This window comes from Euprymna scolopes, chromosome 35, assembly GCF_053919585.1.
Source record: "Euprymna scolopes isolate OS-2025 chromosome 35, ASM5391958v1, whole genome shotgun sequence".
NCBI classification, from domain to species: Eukaryota; Metazoa; Mollusca; class Cephalopoda; order Sepiida; family Sepiolidae; genus Euprymna; species Euprymna scolopes.
The window spans coordinates 76,397,383-76,418,075 of record NC_136516.1 but is presented as its reverse complement, the minus strand read 5'-3'; the positions used below and the strand labels follow the sequence as shown (position 1 = coordinate 76,418,075).

Sequence of the window (20,693 nt, the reverse complement as noted above, 5' to 3'; positions counted from 1 at the left end):
AATAACGATACATCAGAGACAAACTCGCAACATCTCTTCTGTGAGATAGAGGTTGCAAGGAGGAGAAAAGGACATCTCCTACGAGGCTACGAAGTCTATTTTGAACTCTATCAAGGCAGGACAAGTTCTTTCTAGCAGCTCCTGCCCAGATGTGGCAACAGTATTCCATCCTTGGACGTACCTGGCTCTTATATAGATAGAGAATAGCATCAGCAGTGGGATATCTACTGGATCGATAGAAAGATCCCACCATTATTCCAGCGGCCTTGGCAACAGATTTGATATACGTGTTCCATTTAAGATCAGGAGTAATGGTCAAGCCCAGAAGCTTGTCAAAACTTGAGGCCTCCTGAAGACGAGAGCCATTCATTTCAATTGATGACAAATGTGGATTAGAATGTTGATGATGTAAAGAGAGAAGCTTGGTTTTAGATGCATTAAAAGTAACCAGCCACTCCTTTCCCCATTGTACTACGTGCTCAAGATCAGAGGAGAGAGAATTGGAGAGAACTTGCTCGTTTACTGTCTTAGATGTGGTACCATAAATGGTAGTGTCGTCAGCATAAATGTCTACAAATGATGTAAGGATATGATTTGGAAGATCATTAATGTAGATCAGGAAAAGAGTTGGGCCCAGGATGGATCCCTGAGGGACACCGGCATTAATATTGTGAGCTTCTGATTTTTGCCCCTCAACTACTACTCTTATGAACCTATCAGAAAGAAATGATTTAATAATTGAGAAGACTTTTCCAGCTATACCATAGCTAGCGATCTTATGAAGTAAACCTTTATGCCATACCCTATCAAAGGCTTTAGATATGTCAAGAGCAATTGCCCTAGAAAGATTGCCACCGTCGAGAGATTTGCTAATCCTATGCGATATAACTGTAAGGACATCTGCTGTAGATCTAGCAGAACGGAAACCATATTGAGTGTCACTAAGAAGGTTATTTTTGTTGAGATGTTTGATTACTTCTGTATTTAACACAGATTCTAGCAACTTACTCATGACGCACAGGAGACTTATTGGCCTGTACTGAGAGGGGGATGAGCGATCACCTGAATTCTTAAATACAGGGCATACTGATGAGATTTTCCAGGGAGATGGGAAACTATTCTCCTTAAGACAACGTTTAAACAGTTTTGTAAGTATGGGCGCTAATTCAGGTTGAAGTTTTTTGAGTACTATAATTGGAATACCATCAGGGCCAGTTGCTTTACTCGAATCAAGGTTTTTGATTAGCTTCGCAACATCATGTACAGATATACGTATATCACATAGCCTGTTTTCTGATACAAGAAGAAATATTGGGGGTTGGCGGTCTTGGTCGCAAAGGGTAGAATTAGCTGCAAAGTTCTTGACAAAGAGTTTGGCTTTGTCTGATGCTGACGAGATTACCTCAGATCCATTGATAATAGTTGGGATGGAGCACACGCTTCTGTTCAGGATTCTGTTTGCTATTTGCCAAAACTGGTGGGAACCAAGCCGCTGCTCAGCTACTTTGGACTTAACAGATTGAGCATACAACTCTCTTGCGTTCCTTATTACTTTCTTACAATGGTTGCTGGCAGTCCTGAAAACGGCTTTAGTTTCCATACATCTATTACGTTTGAAGCAGTGGAAAAAGTGATTTCTGTGCGCAATGGCAGCAGCACATTCTGGAGAGAACCATGGCTGGCTGTTAGGTTTTTGCTGAAACTTTTTAGAGGGTATGAAATGGTCAATACCTACAATTAACCATTCAGTTAGGTCTAATACTATAGAGGACACATCCTTTTTAAACATGGAATGCAGAGGTAGATCAGATATAAATGTACGGAAGCTATCCCAGTCAGCCTTAGTGTATCGATATACTGTACGATGAAGAGGTACGTCTGGGGACTTATTACATTTCATTTTTATCTTAATTGATACAACAGAGTGGTCGGAAGATCCAAGAGGCGACAGAACAGAAACTGAACATAGTTCAGGGCAAGTTGTGAGAAAAAGGTCTAGTAGGCTCGCATACTGGCCGTCATTATCGGGCACACGGGTAGGTTCCTGAACAATCTGAGTGAGGTCATAGGCAATGGAGAAATCATGACAGAACCTCCCCTCATCATCGGTCTTGTTTGAGTGGGTCAACCATTCGACGTTGTGAACATTGAAGTCTCCACATACGTGAATGTTAGCTGAAGGATAAGTAGAAAGGACTTGGTCAATTTTCTCAGATATGCTTTGAAAGATAGTAACTCCGCTGTTGTGGGGGCGATAGAGAGTAAATATAAATGCAGTAGTGTGAGCTAAAGCAACCCGGAAGCACATATAAGGTAAGTTAGGATCTTCCCTAGAGATGTCCCTCCCACATGGAAAGCCATCTTTAATATAGGCACATATTCCATGCCCATGGCGATCTTGGGGGTCAGATTTAGAAGTTAAGTTAGAGTATCCTGTAATTGCAAACTCATCAAGGGAAATAGCCTGTCTAATGCCAGTTTCACTTAAAAATAAAAGGTCTGGTTTAGTCTCCTGTAATTGGGTTTCAACCTCTGGAAGGTTAGAACGTAGACCCCTGATGTTGGAGAAGGAGACATGGTAGTAGGGGTCTACGTTGGAAGTTGGAGAACCGGGTTTAATCGTGTATTTTTTCTTGAAACTTGTCATGATGAAATTTTGGAATTTGTGGACTAGGTCGACAGATTTACTTAGAGCAGGACAGAGAGGGGAAACTAAGAGAGAAAAAGAAACGAAGAATTTTTTTTTTTTTTTTTGTACCACATGATAAGGTAAAGCCGTAACAATTACCCACTAGTATGGCATCGAGAGGCCCCACCAGAAGCTACTGCATGGTCCAGATTCCATTCACCAAATGGCAATACAGCAGCCCCAGTACTTTGCACCTGCTGATAGGACAGCCTCCTTAGTGGTTAATCCAAGGTTCGGGTCCCTGACTATCAGGCGGATAACGTCAGCCCAGACAAAACGTTTACCTCCAGCACCCTTACTAGTGACATGGCTACAAGGATAGACATAGAAACAGAAAATTTCCACCAACTCTGCCAACTGTTCGCGCAAAAATACTGCCAACCTAGAAAACAGCTTTTTCTTCTCCCTTTGTCAGAAAAATCACTCATTTAAAAAATGAGGACTGAGGGACAAATAAGAAGAAGCGAGAGTAACAGGAGCTGCCGATAACGCATCCACAATGCGTTTTCTACTCTCCATTAAAAAAAATAAATAAATAAATAAATAAAAAATAAAAATAACTATTAAGTATTGTACTTAATAAAAGTCCAACGGTCCTGTTTAAGGGAAAGTATGGTGATAGATTCCCCTCCCACGAACTAAAAATGAGTACAATTAGGTAATCTATTTATGCAATCAACTCGGTAGATAAATAAACATTTATGGACGAGAAAAAAAAAAAAAAAAAAAAAAAAAAATTAAAGCTAGCATTTAATACAACAGAAATACATAAATTAAATACTGAAATAAAATGTAGTTATTAATATTTGAATCTTAAAATAAAAAGTGCGAATTAATAGAGAAAATCACTTATCACAACAACGCATTCCGTCTCCAAACTAGTGAAGAATTTAACTTTTAATAGCGTTCAGAAGATTTTTTTTTTAAATTAACCGTTAAGAGAAAGCGTGATTTTATTCTGAACTTTAACTAATCACGTTTTAAGCAACTTATGATATAAAACAAAATCGGATGGGGGGGGGGGGGTTTCTTCCGAAGTTAGTTGGTGACGTTATAAGTAATGCGAGATGAGATGGGAGCCAGAAATTAGGGGTGGGGGACTGAAAATGATAATATAATGGATTGGTTATACAATATTTAAGATCAACTTGGTAGATAAACATTTATGGACGAGAAAAAAAAAAAAAAAAAAAAAAAAAAAAAAAAATTAAAGCTAGCATTTAATACAACAGAAATACATAAATTAAATACTGAAATAAAATGTAGTTATTAATATTTGAATCTTAAAATAAAAAGTGCGAATTAATAGAGAAAATCACTTATCACAACAACGCATTCCGTCTCCAAACTAGTGAAGAATTTAACTTTTAATAGCGTTCAGAAGATTTTTTTTTTAAATTAACCGTTAAGAGAAAGCGTGATTTTATTCTGAACTTTAACTAATCACGTTTTAAGCAACTTATGATATAAAACAAAATCGGATGGGGGGGGGGGTTTCTTCCGAAGTTAGTTGGTGACGTTATAAGTAATGCGAGATGAGATGGGAGCCAGAAATTAGGGGTGGGGGACTGAAAATGATAATATAATGGATTGATTATACAATATTTAAGATCAACTTGGTAGATAAACATTTATGGACGAGAAAAAAAAAAAAAAAAAAAAAAAAATTAAAGCTAGCATTTAATACAACAGAAATACATAAATTAAATACTGAAATAAAATGTAGTTATTAATATTTGAATCTTAAAATAAAAAGTGCGAATTAATAGAGAAAATCACTTATCACAACAACGCATTCCGTCTCCAAACTAGTGAAGAATTTAACTTTTAATAGCGTTCAGAAGATTTTTTTTTTTAAATTAACCGTTAAGAGAAAGCGTGATTTTATTCTGAACTTTAACTAATCACGTTTTAAGCAACTTATGATATAAAACAAAATCGGATGGGGGGGGGGTTTCTTCCGAAGTTAGTTGGTGACGTTATAAGTAATGCGAGATGAGATGGGAGCCAGAAATTAGGGGTGGGGGACTGAAAATGATAATATAATGGATTGATTATACAATATTTAAGATCAACTTGGTAGATAAACATTTATGGACGAGAAAAAAAAAAAAAAAAAAAAAAATTAAAGCTAGCATTTAATACAACAGAAATACATAAATTAAATACTGAAATAAAATGTAGTTATTAATATTTGAATCTTAAAATAAAAAGTGCGAATTAATAGAGAAAATCACTTATCACAACAACGCATTCCGTCTCCAAACTAGTGAAGAATTTAACTTTTAATAGCGTTCAGAAGATTTTTTTTTTAAATTAACCGTTAAGAGAAAGCGTGATTTTATTCTGAACTTTAACTAATCACGTTTTAAGCAACTTATGATATAAAACAAAATCGGATGGGGGGGGGGTTTCTTCCGAAGTTAGTTGGTGACGTTATAAGTAATGCGAGATGAGATGGGAGCCAGAAATTAGGGGTGGGGGACTGAAAATGATAATATAATGGATTGATTATACAATATTTAAGATCAACTTGGTAGATAAACATTTATGGACGAGAAAAAAAAAAAAAAAAAAAAAAATTAAAGCTAGCATTTAATACAACAGAAATACATAAATTAAATACTGAAATAAAATGTAGTTATTAATATTTGAATCTTAAAATAAAAAGTGCGAATTAATAGAGAAAATCACTTATCATAACAACGCATTCCGTCTCCAAACTAGTGAAGAATTTAACTTTTAATAGCGTTCAGAAGATTTTTTTTTTAAATTAACCGTTAAGAGAAAGCGTGATTTTATTCTGAACTTTAACTAATCACGTTTTAAGCAACTTATGATATAAAACAAAATCGGATGGGGGGGGGGGTTTCTTCCGAAGTTAGTTGGTGACGTTATAAGTAATGCGAGATGAGATGGGAGCCAGAAATTAGGGGTGGGGGACTGAAAATGATAATATAATGGATTGATTATACAATATTTAAGATCAACTTGGTAGATAAACATTTATGGACGAGAAAAAAAAAAAAAAAAAAAAAAAAAAAAAAAAATTAAAGCTAGCATTTAATACAACAGAAATACATAAATTAAATACTGAAATAAAATGTAGTTATTAATATTTGAATCTTAAAATAAAAAGTGCGAATTAATAGAGAAAATCACTTATCACAACAACGCATTCCGTCTCCAAACTAGTGAAGAATTTAACTTTTAATAGCGTTCAGAAGATTTTTTTTTTAAATTAACCGTTAAGAGAAAGCGTGATTTTATTCTGAACTTTAACTAATCACGTTTTAAGCAACTTATGATATAAAACAAAATCGGATGGGGGGGGGGGGTTTCTTCCGAAGTTAGTTGGTGACGTTATAAGTAATGCGAGATGAGATGGGAGCCAGAAATTAGGGGTGGGGGACTGAAAATGATAATATAATGGATTGATTATACAATATTTAAGATCAACTTGGTAGATAAACATTTATGGACGAGAAAAAAAAAAAAAAAAAAAAAAATTAAAGCTAGCATTTAATACAACAGAAATACATAAATTAAATACTGAAATAAAATGTAGTTATTAATATTTGAATCTTAAAATAAAAAGTGCGAATTAATAGAGAAAATCACTTATCACAACAACGCATTCCGTCTCCAAACTAGTGAAGAATTTAACTTTTAATAGCGTTCAGAAGATTTTTTTTTTAAATTAACCGTTAAGAGAAAGCGTGATTTTATTCTGAACTTTAACTAATCACGTTTTAAGCAACTTATGATATAAAACAAAATCGGATGGGGGGGGGGGTTTCTTCCGAAGTTAGTTGGTGACGTTATAAGTAATGCGAGATGAGATGGGAGCCAGAAATTAGGGGTGGGGGACTGAAAATGATAATATAATGGATTGATTATACAATATTTAAGATCAACTTGGTAGATAAACATTTATGGACGAGAAAAAAAAAAAAAAAAAAAAAAAAATTAAAGCTAGCATTTAATACAACAGAAATACATAAATTAAATACTGAAATAAAATGTAGTTATTAATATTTGAATCTTAAAATAAAAAGTGCGAATTAATAGAGAAAATCACTTATCACAACAACGCATTCCGTCTCCAAACTAGTGAAGAATTTAACTTTTAATAGCGTTCAGAAGATTTTTTTTTTTAAATTAACCGTTAAGAGAAAGCGTGATTTTATTCTGAACTTTAACTAATCACGTTTTAAGCAACTTATGATATAAAACAAAATCGGATGGGGGGGGGGGGTTTCTTCCGAAGTTAGTTGGTGACGTTATAAGTAATGCGAGATGAGATGGGAGCCAGAAATTAGGGGTGGGGGACTGAAAATGATAATATAATGGATTGATTATACAATATTTAAGATCAACTTGGTAGATAAACATTTATGGACGAGAAAAAAAAAAAAAAAAAAAAAAAAAAAATTAAAGCTAGCATTTAATACAACAGAAATACATAAATTAAATACTGAAATAAAATGTAGTTATTAATATTTGAATCTTAAAATAAAAAGTGCGAATTAATAGAGAAAATCACTTATCACAACAACGCATTCCGTCTCCAAACTAGTGAAGAATTTAACTTTTAATAGCGTTCAGAAGATTTTTTTTTTAAATTAACCGTTAAGAGAAAGCGTGATTTTATTCTGAACTTTAACTAATCACGTTTTAAGCAACTTATGATATAAAACAAAATCGGATGGGGGGGGGGGGTTTCTTCCGAAGTTAGTTGGTGACGTTATAAGTAATGCGAGATGAGATGGGAGCCAGAAATTAGGGGTGGGGGACTGAAAATGATAATATAATGGATTGATTATACAATATTTAAGATCAACTTGGTAGATAAACATTTATGGACGAGAAAAAAAAAAAAAAAAAAAAAAAATTAAAGCTAGCATTTAATACAACAGAAATACATAAATTAAATACTGAAATAAAATGTAGTTATTAATATTTGAATCTTAAAATAAAAAGTGCGAATTAATAGAGAAAATCACTTATCACAACAACGCATTCCGTCTCCAAACTAGTGAAGAATTTAACTTTTAATAGCGTTCAGAAGATTTTTTTTTTAAATTAACCGTTAAGAGAAAGCGTGATTTTATTCTGAACTTTAACTAATCACGTTTTAAGCAACTTATGATATAAAACAAAATCGGATGGGGGGGGGGTTTCTTCCGAAGTTAGTTGGTGACGTTATAAGTAATGCGAGATGAGATGGGAGCCAGAAATTAGGGGTGGGGGACTGAAAATGATAATATAATGGATTGATTATACAATATTTAAGATCAACTTGGTAGATTGTTTTTTAATATTAAAACAAAAACAATAAAAGCCAAACATTTTTCTATCTACACGGAATTATTTTTCCAGCTAGAAACTTATTGAGATTACTAAATTATTTTGTTTGGTGAGAGGTTTTTTTTTTACGTTTCTAAGGGCAAATAACTCTAAAACAGTTTTTAAATAAGGTCGATGTTGGAAATAATAATTTCAAATAAATTAAATTAATATATTATCAATATAATTATTGTTTAAAGTTTATTAAATAACAATTTCAAGTAGAAAACTTTAAACAATTATCTCGCTAAAAACATTAACTAAGATACCACTATTTAGTAAAATCGATTTTTCTTAATGTAATATGCAAATATGGTGATTTCTTAATTGTATACTTTGCGAGAATCATAGCATATATAGAAATAAATGAAAGATTAAAGTTTTTGTATATATTAATCAAATTGTGAACACACAGACAGTAATACGAATTATATATATATATATATATATATAAAGAGTAGGTAGTAGTTTGCTTGAAGCATTGTTGGTAAAGAAATATATAGAATTTTTTTTTAAAGCCAAAGACAATGCGGAGAAAGACCGGAATTATGAAAGTAAAGAAAGAAAAACAAACAAATGTAGACAGGTATGCTTGAGTAGAGGAGTGTCTAGCCTTTATTCGTCTATCTTTCCTCACCTCAATGTATAATTATTTATAACCAAGTTGCTGGTATGTCCGGTGTATGTAAAGTCCGTGTGTGGTATGGAACTTTGATTAATTTCGAGAGAAAGGGACCTCTCTTTTTCAAAAGACAAAAGTGGATTCAAGATGGCGGAAAAGAACGCGACCGGACTGCAGAAATAGGGCAGGGTGAGTTGAGGGTAATTTTATTTTACTTATTTATTTTCTTTATTATTTCTGTTGTAAGCTTTGGTTATATATATATATATATATATATATATATATATATATATATATATATATATATATATATTATTTTCCTTTATTTTATACAATATTGTATAATTTATTATTATTATTATTATTATTATTATTATTACTGTTATTGCTATTGTTTTCGTTATTTTACAATAATAGTATCGCAGTGAAGATTCACGTGACCTGTTGTGTAAGGGGAGAGAAGATAACAGTTTAAGACCTTATTTTATCTCTTTTAGATATATTATTATTATTATCATTATTATCATTATTATTATTATTATTATTATTATTATATATGTTTTACATTAGTTTATATTAAATATATTTTTTCTCCCGTTTTTCCGATGCTTTTCTTTTATTTTGGGTTCTTTTGTTTATAGTTGTTTTTTTTTGTTTTTTTTTTAATAAATAAATAAAAAAGAAAGAAAGAAAGAAAAGATACAAGTAATAAAGCCAAACAGAATTATCTCCCTTACACTATAATTTACCCGGTACTGCATATTTCAATAAAAAAATATAAATAAGTGCCTATATACGTAAACAAACACAGAGTATTATAGCTACAAAATAAAACAAATAATTAACATAAATGCTCAAAAGATTAAGCCCGAATCACCTCCTTAACACACGAATATAGGCATATAAAATATAAAACAAAAAAAAAACGTAAAAAAAACAACTATAAACAAAAGAACACAAAATAAAAGCATCAACAACAGCATCGGAAAAACGGGCGAAAAATATATATTTTATATTTAATACAAACTAATGTAAAACATATATATATATATATATATATAATACATCCAAAAGAGATCAAATAAGGTCTTAAACTGTTATCTTCTTCCCCCCCCCCATCACACAACAGGCCACGTGAATCTTCACTACGATACTATTATTGTAAAGCCCTTTGTCTGTATAATAATAACAATCATCATAATAATAACGATAACAATAGCATAACAGTAATAATAATGATAATAAGTTTGTTTTTCTTTTTTTACTTTCATAATTCCGGTCTTTCCCCGCATTGTCTTTGGCTTTAAAAAAAAATTATATATATATATATATATATATATATATATATATATATATAGAGAGAGAGAGAGAGAGAGAGAGAGATAACTTAATTTTTTGCACGTAAAAATATTTAAATAGATATTTAAATAGTAAATTAATTACAAATAATACGACCCAAAGCTCAAAATGTGGGGCGATTAGAATATAAACAAAGGGCAGATAACTTCTCTCTTTACAAGCACTCAGGGAGTAAAAAGGAAGAAAAATGGCACAAATCGCTTATAAAAAATAAATAAATAAACAATCGTGTATATATATATATATATATATATATATATATATATATATATATATATATATATATATATTCAAGGTTACTAGCTAATTTACTTAGTGTGTCTGTACATAATACAAACATGTATACCGATTAAAATAATAGGTCTCTTTATATCTGTATAAAGCTAGATATGTTTGTATATACAAATAAATCTCGGATTTGGGGAAGGATCATTTTGTCAGGCTGTTGACGTTGCCATCTTTGTTAGTGGCCGGAAGAAGAAATATCGGCGCTACAAGTTTCTGTGATTTCTTCGTTTATAAGCGATTCTTAAATATTTTCTGATTTGTCACTTTAAACCACGGCTACCGAGAGAGTAGGCCGATGAACATGATAGCATGATGTCATTACCAGATTAACATGTAGGTAAATTTTAAGTTTCCGGTGTTCAACCATGTGGACATAAAAAATATTTTTCGTTGCCTTAGATTGTGGCAATTTTATGTTTTTTCATTTTCCTAAAGAGAAAAAAACAATTCTCAATTTAGATAATTATTACAATTATTATAATTGCACACTGGGATAATTTTAATCTCACAAAATATAATGGTAAGTGAACTTGTTTCAGAACTTTTACTTTTATCGAAGGAACTTTTATTTATATGGAAGAAAGTCGAATATTTCATTTTTTTTTAACTGCAAAACAAACAAGTTTTATATGAAATATGTTTCAGTTCGTTTTTTTTAACAATAAATAAAACTTTTCATTGAGTATTTCCAAATATTTTAAAGTTAGAAGCATTTTTCACGACAGTTTTTTGTATTTGTTGTTGTTTTGTTTATTTATTTTTTTTATTTTTTTATTTTATTTTTTTTTTTCCTAAAACGATCGATGAATTCAATATTTTAGCACCGGCCGTAATTTATTTCTTTGAAATATATTTAAAACTTAAAAGTTTTGTTTGTTTGTCTTATAGCATTTTATCTGTAAATAGTTTACATGATTGAAATGGGAAATGAAATAGAAAATTCTCTATTCTCTCCCGAAACATAAAAACACAAATTCATATTAAAAATTCATTAACTAATTAGTTTTAATTAAAGTTTCGATGTGAACCAAAAATAAAGAGTACATTAAATTTTAGTTAACATATTTTCATGTGTTTTATCTTATAACTAAATGTTTACTAACCGTACTGAAATAATAACGTTATTTAGAAAGCCATTTTTAACAGAAGGGATGGGGGACTTTCTAACTATTCTGCATTTTCAGCCTAACAATTTAATGAAAAAAAGATACCATAAAATTTTAATTTAACTTGAAAATCCTATCTCAAATATAGCACGGTGCTTACACTGCACAAGCACCATTATTATTATTATTATTATCATTATTATTACTATTATTATTATTATTATTATTATTACAACGATAATTTAAAAAGGGTACTTCACGGGGAATGGTGACCCTGCATAAACGGGTTTGAATTTAATGGTTGCTCCCTAAAAGCGCATACGCAAAAGGTTTTCATTGGTTTATTTAATCACGGAAAAATTTTTGAAGGTATTATTTGGGGGGAAAAAAGGCCAAAAACATTATTGGAATATGTCTGAAAAATAAATGTAACAAAAAATAAAAATATTAGTGTGGGAAATATAATAAAAAAATAAATTAAGACAAAATTAAAATAAAATAAAAACAAGCAGTAAAAGTCTTAATCAAATTTAATTAAAGAAATAAAAAAAAATAAAGTATATGCTCGATTACAAAAAAGTGTATGAGGTATATACAAAAAACGTAAAAGAAAACCTCTGAGAGCAGACATTAAATTAAAGCCGATTTACGCAAGGTTCACGTTCCCTGTGAATGTGCCAATAAAAACTGTAGATGACATCGACTGGCGCCACATCAACTAGTTGTGAAGGGTCAGGGAGGATGGGAAGTCCGAGGTGGGAGAGTACTAATCAGACCTCTACTAGAAGTGTGCAGTTCAGATCTGGTACCTTGGGGAGGCATTTTGTCACCCAAACCCCAGGAAACACCAATGGCCGATGCTAACGGGAAATCAATGTCAAATGTCTGTTGCGTGCAATCATCTGCACGAGGGATCAAGAGGTGAAGAACATTTGGAAATCTGGAGAGACTTGTTGTCACTTGGTCTCCATCGAATACCACAGGTTACTGATAGTGAGAGATCACTGATGATGGCCTGTGAGACAACTCCTGGTGAGTGAAATAATAATAATAATAATAATAATAATGATAATAATGTCCCCTCCCAAATTCACCACCACCCTGATTTAATATCGTAGATGTTTACTATATTTTCTTAGTTTTTTACCAATGTTCACATTGTGGTGTAATTGTCTTTTAGTAGTTACTAGCGAGGGTACCCGGCGTTGCCCGGGTGTTTGGAGGTGGGGGGCGGAGTTAAATCAAAACAAAAAGGAAAATAAAGAATAAGCGAACGTAATAACCCTGTTTAAATATTTTTTTTTTTAAACGAACGTGATTCAAAATAAAGAATAAGCGAACGATATTAAAACTTCTTTAAAAAAAATCGGAAAAACAAACAAAAAAAAACAGCGAACGTCATGGAAAAAAACGAACGAAAAATGGCATAAATACCCTGTTTCAATATTAAAACTTTAAAACAAGAATATCTGACATCTCGGCTCGAACGTGCAATCTTAAGATAACGACGCTGCTACTATAACGAATGGTCTATGACCAAGTGAGCGAAGTAAGGTCGTCTTTTCTTATATTTAAACTGATTCCAGAAAGAACTTTTGCGCATGTATGTATAACTAAATTGTCATGAATGAACGATTTTTGCTACCCCCTCCCTGTAGAAAATTGCCCAGTTGAGGGTGAATGAATTAATGTTTTCAGCCAATTTTTCGATATTTGTTCTCCCAAGGATCAAGCTTAAAAATGATTCCGATCTCATGAAAATCCGTCGCCTCTGTCGAAAGTTTTTTCTAGACATACATACATATATACATTTAAACAGATTTTTGCCCTTTATATTATAGACTAGCGGGGGTACCCGGCGTTTCCCGGGGTGTTTCCAGGTGTGTGTGCTCGGGCGGGAGTGGGGGGTGTTAATCAAAACATAAGAATAAGCGAAGTAAATATATCGAAAAAAAAACAAAAAGAAACTAACGTTAGGCAAACGAACGATGTTAAATGTAAAAATGGGAAAAACAAAAAAAAGAAAACACAAAACAAAAAAACGAACGTTAAAACTTCGTTAAATCTGAAAAAAAAAACACGTGAAAAATGACTTAAATAACCCTGCTTCAATATTAAAATTTAAAAAATCGAGAAAAAAAGAAGAAATCTCACACTACGATTCGAACCCAAAACCTTTAGATAATGAGGCCGCGCTCTAAGTAACTGAGCTAAGACGACATCGACGAAATTGTGTTGCTTTTTCAAATATTTAAAGTAAATCATGTTCCGACGTCGTATGACGCAAGCGTAGAACCTAACTCGTCATAAGATGACGGTATTTGCTGACCGCCCCCCCACACCACCACACCATGTAAAAAACTGCTTATTTCAGGATGAAAGAATTAACGTTTTTGGCCAATTTTTTGATATTTGTCAGGCGAAGGTTGGAAGTTTAAAATGATACCAATCTGGTGAAAATCCGTGACCCGTGTCGAAAGTTTTTGCGAAACATACATGCATACAAACATACATACACACATTTTCGCTTTTATATATATAGCGGGGGGAACCGTCGTTGCCCAGGTGTTTTAGAGGCGTGTGTGCTCGGGCGGGGTGTTAATCAAAACATAAGAATAAGCGAAGTAAATATTTTAAAACTTAAAAAAATCGAAAAAACACAAAAAAAAATTAATGTAAGGCAAACGAACGATGTTAAATGTAAAAATCGGAAAACAAAAAAGAAAACAGAAAAACGAACGTTAAAACTGCTTTAAAAAATCTGAAAAATAAAAACCAAAAAAAAACACGTGAAAAATGGCTTAAATAACCCCGGGGGATACCCGGCGTTGCCCATGTGTTTCGAGGTGTGTGTGTTCGGGCGGGAGTGGGGGGTTGTTAATCAAAACATAAGAATAAGCGAAGTAAATATATCGAAAAAAAACACAAAAAAACTAACGTAAGGCAAACGAACGATGTTAAATGTAAAAATCGAAAAAACAAAAAAAGAAAACGCGAAATAGAAAAATGAACATTAAAACTTCGTTAAAAAATCTGAAAAATAACCCCCATCCCCCCCAAAAAAAAAACACGTGAAAAATGGCTTAAATAAACCTGTTTCAATATTAAAATTTAAAAACTCGTGTGTGTGTGTGTGTGTGTGTGTGTGTGTGGTCGGGCGGGGGTTGGGTTGTTAATGAAAACATAAGAATAAGCGAAGTAAAAAAAAAAAAAAAAAGAAACAGAAAAACGAACGTTAACCCCCACCCCCAAAAAAACACGTGAAAAATGGCTTAAATAACCCTGCTTCAATATTAAAATTTTAAAAATTGAAAAAAAAAAACAGAAGACATCTAGCACCACGATTCGAACCAAAACGTTTAGATAATGAGGCCGCGCTCTAAGCAACTAAGCTAAGACGACGTCGACGAAATTGTGTCGCTTTTTCAAATATTTAAAGTAAATCATATTCCGACGTCGTATGACGCATGCGTAGAAGCGAACTTGTCATGAGAGGACGGTTTTTGCTGACCCCCACCCCTGTAGAAAACTGTTGATTTCAGGGTGAAGGAATTAACGTTTTTGGCTAATTTTTCGATATTTGTCGGGCGAAGGTTGGAGTATAAAATAATACTGATCTGGCAAAAATCCGTGACCTGTCGAAAGTTTTTGCGATACATACATACATACATACATACAAACACATTTTCGCTTTTATATATATAGATGTGAACTTCATGTCCGTATTCATGTCTTCTGCACTGATATGAAAATGAAAATAGCAGAGTATAGGATTCCTAACCATGTAACTAATGAAAATACGCTACACATTTTGATGAAAACCATGGAAAAAAATGAACATAGAACAGAAAACCAAAACTGTAAATATAATTTCTGTATTAAAGTAATAGTTATTTAAATATTTTAACATATAATCTTTTGGAGAAAATCCAGCTCCCCAATAAGGGGCACTCTGTATAGGAATAAAAATAAAAATTGCTTAAATCATGAAAGATTTCTCCTCCACCGGCCGAGTACAGAAAAGGTGAATTGTAGCATCAGGACAGATACTACACTGTGATCTTGTCCCGAAGGCCAAGAATTGTTTGTATTTTATGTTTCTTTAATTGATCATACAGTGTTTACCGATGTATTCGAAAATTCAAGATGGCGTCTCACGCCCTCTTTAACACCGTAAGTATGGAAAAAGATGTTATAAATAAAAAAACTATACAAAATGCTATTAAAAACCCGCCGAATATATGTCAACCTATGTCACGGTAACATATATTGAGCGAGTTTTTAACAGTATTTTATCCGGTTTTTTATTTATAACATCTTATCCCACACTTACCGTGTTAAAGAGAGAATAAGACGCCATCTTGAATGTTCCAATGCATCGGTAAACACTGTATGGTTTTCGAGCTGAATAAACATGTTACATTGAATAAAAACACGAAAAATATATCCAGTTTGGTAGAAAAGTAACTTATCTTGCCTTTGATAACATTTATTTGTTATATATTTGTTTTTTGACAACTTTTTCGAATCTATGTGTACAGTAATACAAACCCGTGAAACGTTTGGCATGTTAATGTTTATGGTAATTTCTAAAGAAATTTATAAAACAGATGTCCTATTTCAAAAAATCCTTTAGACTTACTATACGTGAGATTCGAACCCTGGCATTGGCCTCATAAAAGTTACTGCCTTAATGATGTGTATTCTGCCTGTGTTTTTATTTATTTACTGTATCAGCTGCTACAAGGGTCGTTCCAAAAGTAAAGCCTCCTAATTTTTAAACTCCACATTTGAAGAGCTACGAAGACAGGAGTGATACCATTAAAATGAGCGACCTTTTGTGCCCCGGGATTTATTGTTCTACATAGTTACCACCATTCTTATTGAGTTATAAAAACAAAATGTGAACAAGATAAGTAACATGATTGAAATCTAACTAATCGTAGGAAAATATGTAAATTAAATCGGCCACATTAAAAGTAAATGTAAAAAATAAATAAATAATAATAATAATAATAATAATAATAATAATAATAATAATAATAATTGCAGCAGCAGCAGCAGCCATCGCCACGTTATAAAACAAAGTAGAAGAAAAAAAATAGCATCTTGTAAGGTTCACTAGACGATCCTAAATCGAAAAATAAACAATGGTACTTGTACATTTTGAGGGGGAGGGGGTAATGGCGTGTTGTTAATGTGTTCATAGGTAAATGTAAGATTATAAGTATTTAATTTTCTGTTTATGAGCGGTTATTATGTTTGTATTTATTTGGGGGGGGGGGTCAATAATAATAAGTAGAATAAAAAATGTTGTTGTTGTTTATTATTATTATTATTACTATTATTATTATTTAATAATAAGAATAATAAACATTTTTTATTTTATTATTATTATTATTATTATTATTATTATTATTTATTCTATTATTACTACTACTACTACGATCCGTTAACCGGCGTTGCCTGGTGGGAGCATGCCCCCGCCTCGTAAAAAATTAAAGTACAGTTGTTGTTGTTAACCTCCAACCTCTTCATGCTAAAAACAGCTTTCGGGATAGACACCTCTACCTCCCCATGTTAAGAACGGCTTTCAGAATAGACATCCCAAACTCCCCATGTTAAGAACAGTAATCGGAATAGACACCCCATTTTGGGAGTGAGGGGGCTGTCAAAATATTTTTTAAATGTCTGTTTCGTGTAGAAAGTGCCGCTATATTTGAAAAGTTATGGAGCATTCATTTATGTGTAGATTCCAGAATAAACGCATTGTAAGCAATCAGCCAATGAGAATGGGCAGAATTTGAGGAGAAGTTTATTAATTTGGAATCGGGAAATGGAAAGATTGTTATGTATATGGGTTTATGATCCAGTTACGAAAGGTGCAAGCACAATATCTATAGAATGTGTATATTTCCTCCCGGTCTTGACTGGGGGGCGGTAGGGGGACTTAATATTTAGGGGGAAATAGGAACTATTTCTTCTGAAGATGGTGCGATTGTGATGGCGTTGCTCCTAGGATGAAATGTAGAATTTTATTATAACGACTAAATGTGTCTATGTCATTCTAAAATTACATAAGATAGTGACTAATATTCTAGACATAATTTGTATGTCGCACCTATTGTTGCAAACCTACGTTACTTTGATCAAGAGGGAAATTTTCTGCAGTCATTTTATTATATATGGAGATTATTATTATTATTATTATTATTATTATTATTATTATTATTATTATTATCATCATCATCATCATTCCACTAGGAGTTTTAAGACAGGACATCACCAAAGAATTCTCTTTGAGAACAACCTGTAGTGTTCCATGGAATCTAAGTGATAACAACTCCCCAGATTTCCAATACTCTCCACCTCTTTCGATAACATTCGCAAATTAATTTGCGTTATCGCAACAGCCGTTTACCATTGATTTCTCCTTGGTAGCAACCATTGGTCTTCACAGGAATTTGAGTGGGAATAAGATCCCCCCCGCAAGGTCCCAGTCTTCTTTGGACTCATTCGGTGGAGGTCTGGTTAGTGCTTTCTTTTCTCGGTCTTTTTTCCACCCTCCTTGATCCTCCTAGTGTGATGCCGTCATTTCTTTTTTTTTTTTTTTTTTTTGGAGGGCGTGGGGGCGCTTACAATTATTTCAATTTTCTTGATTCCATGTAGTGTTTCTTTGTGCTTTAACTCTGTAGCAGTTTCTTATTCTTATTATTATTACTACTACTACTATTATTATTATTATCATTATTAGTAGTAGTAGTAGTAGTAGTAGTAGTAGTAGTATCATCATCATCATCATTACCATGTTCCTCCTCTTCTTCCCCTTCTCATTGTCTGGTCGGGATCCAAACTTTATTCCATTCTGGACCAAAAGTAACAAATGATTTCTATCCACCCACCCACATACATAAATAAAATAAAATAAACAAACAAAAGCGAAGAACCACAACAAATCAAAAATTATTCCCATTTTTAATATCTGGTTTTATTATATCGATATACCAAATATTTGTTGCGAGGTAGGGGGGGTCCGGAAGGAGGGGGGTAGAAGTAGAGAAAGAGAAGGGGGGTCAGTTGCAGCAGGATAAATGTATATGCTTATTTACATGGAGTGATGACAAAACTATCGAAATAAAAATTCCAACTTGGTTCTTGCCTCTTTTTCTTCCCTTCTTATTCGGCCGTCGCCATATTTTTCGTTTTCTTTTCCGTAGACTTATGGAAAACGTTCAAGTGAGAAGAGCTGGTTATGCCTTTCGACAGACCTATGGTCACTTTCTCTACCGCTACAAAATGTTGGCCCATGCCACCTGGCCGCACTGGGACGGACAAATCCAAGAAGGAGTCAAGGTCCTCATGGAGAGCATGGGATTTTCGGATAGAGATTATGCTTTCGGAAAATCAAAGGTCTTCATCAGGAAACCGAAAACAGTGAGTATTTTTTTTTTTCTATTGGTATTGAAGCTCTTTGGAAGCATCATTAAAGCTGTTTTTAGAACACATTTAGATGCATTTATTATTATTATTATTATTATTATTATTATTATTATTATTATCATCATCATCATCATCATCATCAGGATATGTGAAAATTCCACAGCGGCATCTTTCTTATGTAATTTATTGCTGGTGGGCATTCTGTGGACGTTCAGCGTGAATGGAGACCCCGCGATATTGCTGTAGCCCTTTTTGTTAAAACTGTAAAAGTAATCTGGTTAAGGTAGTGTCAGAATATATCTGGTTATTTACGGCTTATCTCCAATACCCTTATAGAAGTTTTTGACATAATTCCATTGCATGGACACCCGGCGCGAACGGAAACCTCATAATAACATTATATCATTTTTAGACAAAACAGATACTACCGGTGGATTCTAGTCAGAAGATTAGGAAGGTATGTTTTAGTTTCACGTACAGCCCATTTTTGCCCCAGTGCCTTTTCAGTGATCGGGAGATCCTATTTATTAAAAGGTAGAATAGAAGGTGATAACATACTACAAACATTAAATTAGCGTATCTATATATTAATTTAATGTTTATGGTATGTTATCACCTGCTTTCCTCCTTTTTTAATTTATAGGATCTCCCGACTGAATAATTTATAATATGGAAACCGTGACGCACGTCGGGCCGGGATCAAAGTGTAGTATCTGTTCTACAGATGCTGCACTTAAATTAATTTGTACCAGAAAATGGAGGGGAAACCCTCTATACTGGGACAATTATTATTTTTGGTAACCAGAGTGCCCCCTTTTTGCCTACTTTTAGGGGAGCTGGTTTTTACCCCACATTAAAAATGGCCTTGTGCCTAATTTGCTTTGGTGGGGAAGCAAATAAATACATTAATGTGGTGAAGAAGAAGAATGTTATTATTATTGTTATTATTATTACTACTACTACTACTACTACTACACAAAGGAAGAAAACACGATCCAGTTTCTTTTTTTCTTCTTGAAACATTTCTACTTTTCAACTTTAAAAAAAGAAATTGGGTTATGTTTTCTCCTTCCTTTTAGTAATAATTAAAATACATCTTATCGTGTTCTAAAAAATAGTTTTATCTGCTTTTTCGAAGTTTTATATATATATATATATATATATATATATATATATATATATATATATATATATATATATATATGTATTCGGTTTTTACTCTTCTACTTAGCTGGATAAGTTTTTAGTGTTTTTCCTCACTTACTTTAAAACATTGGTACTCCTTGGGCGTTGAGTTCCATGGCGGCCAACATAAAAAAAACACGCGTCGCTCCCTTCTTGGCGCAAGCGCACGTAACACTTTTTTATTTACTGACGTTGTCGTAGTAACTAAACGATTATCTGTCACATTATTTATTTATTTTGAAAAAAAGTTTTACTCTTTATGAATATTAAAAGAAAAATTACTAAACATTTATTAATAATGTCTCACTTTTACAAACATTTGTTTTTAAATTTCTTTTTAAATGACGACTTTCATCTTTTTTTTTTTTTTAATAGCATTTGCGGAATGGTATGCTGACATCTGTTTTAATTTCTTTTTAAATGACGACTTTTTATCGACTTTCTTTTTTTTAAATAGCATTTGCGGATGGGTAAAAAACGAAAAATAACTAAACCATTTACTGATAATTTCTCACTTTTACAAATATTTTTAACAAATAAATGTTATCAAAGTCAAGATACCGAGAAATTGTCAGTAAATGGTTTAGTTATTTTTTTTTTTTTTCGTTTTTTACCCATCCGCAAATGCTATTTAAAAAAAAAGTCAATAAAAAGT

General features: G+C 32.5%; 1 protein-coding gene across 1 annotated transcript in view; it reads left to right on the top strand.

Annotated features, from left to right (window-relative positions):
* Nucleotides 1-20,693, top strand: part of LOC145259956 (unconventional myosin-Ia-like) — a 1,146,131-nt gene that overhangs the window by 1,040,235 nt on the left and 85,203 nt on the right. Inside the window, exon 22 of the mRNA XM_080117933.1 lies at nucleotides 18,631-18,847. Coding sequence (XP_079974059.1) covers nucleotides 18,631-18,847 — 217 coding nt within the window. The remainder of the gene's footprint in view (nucleotides 1-18,630; nucleotides 18,848-20,693) is intronic.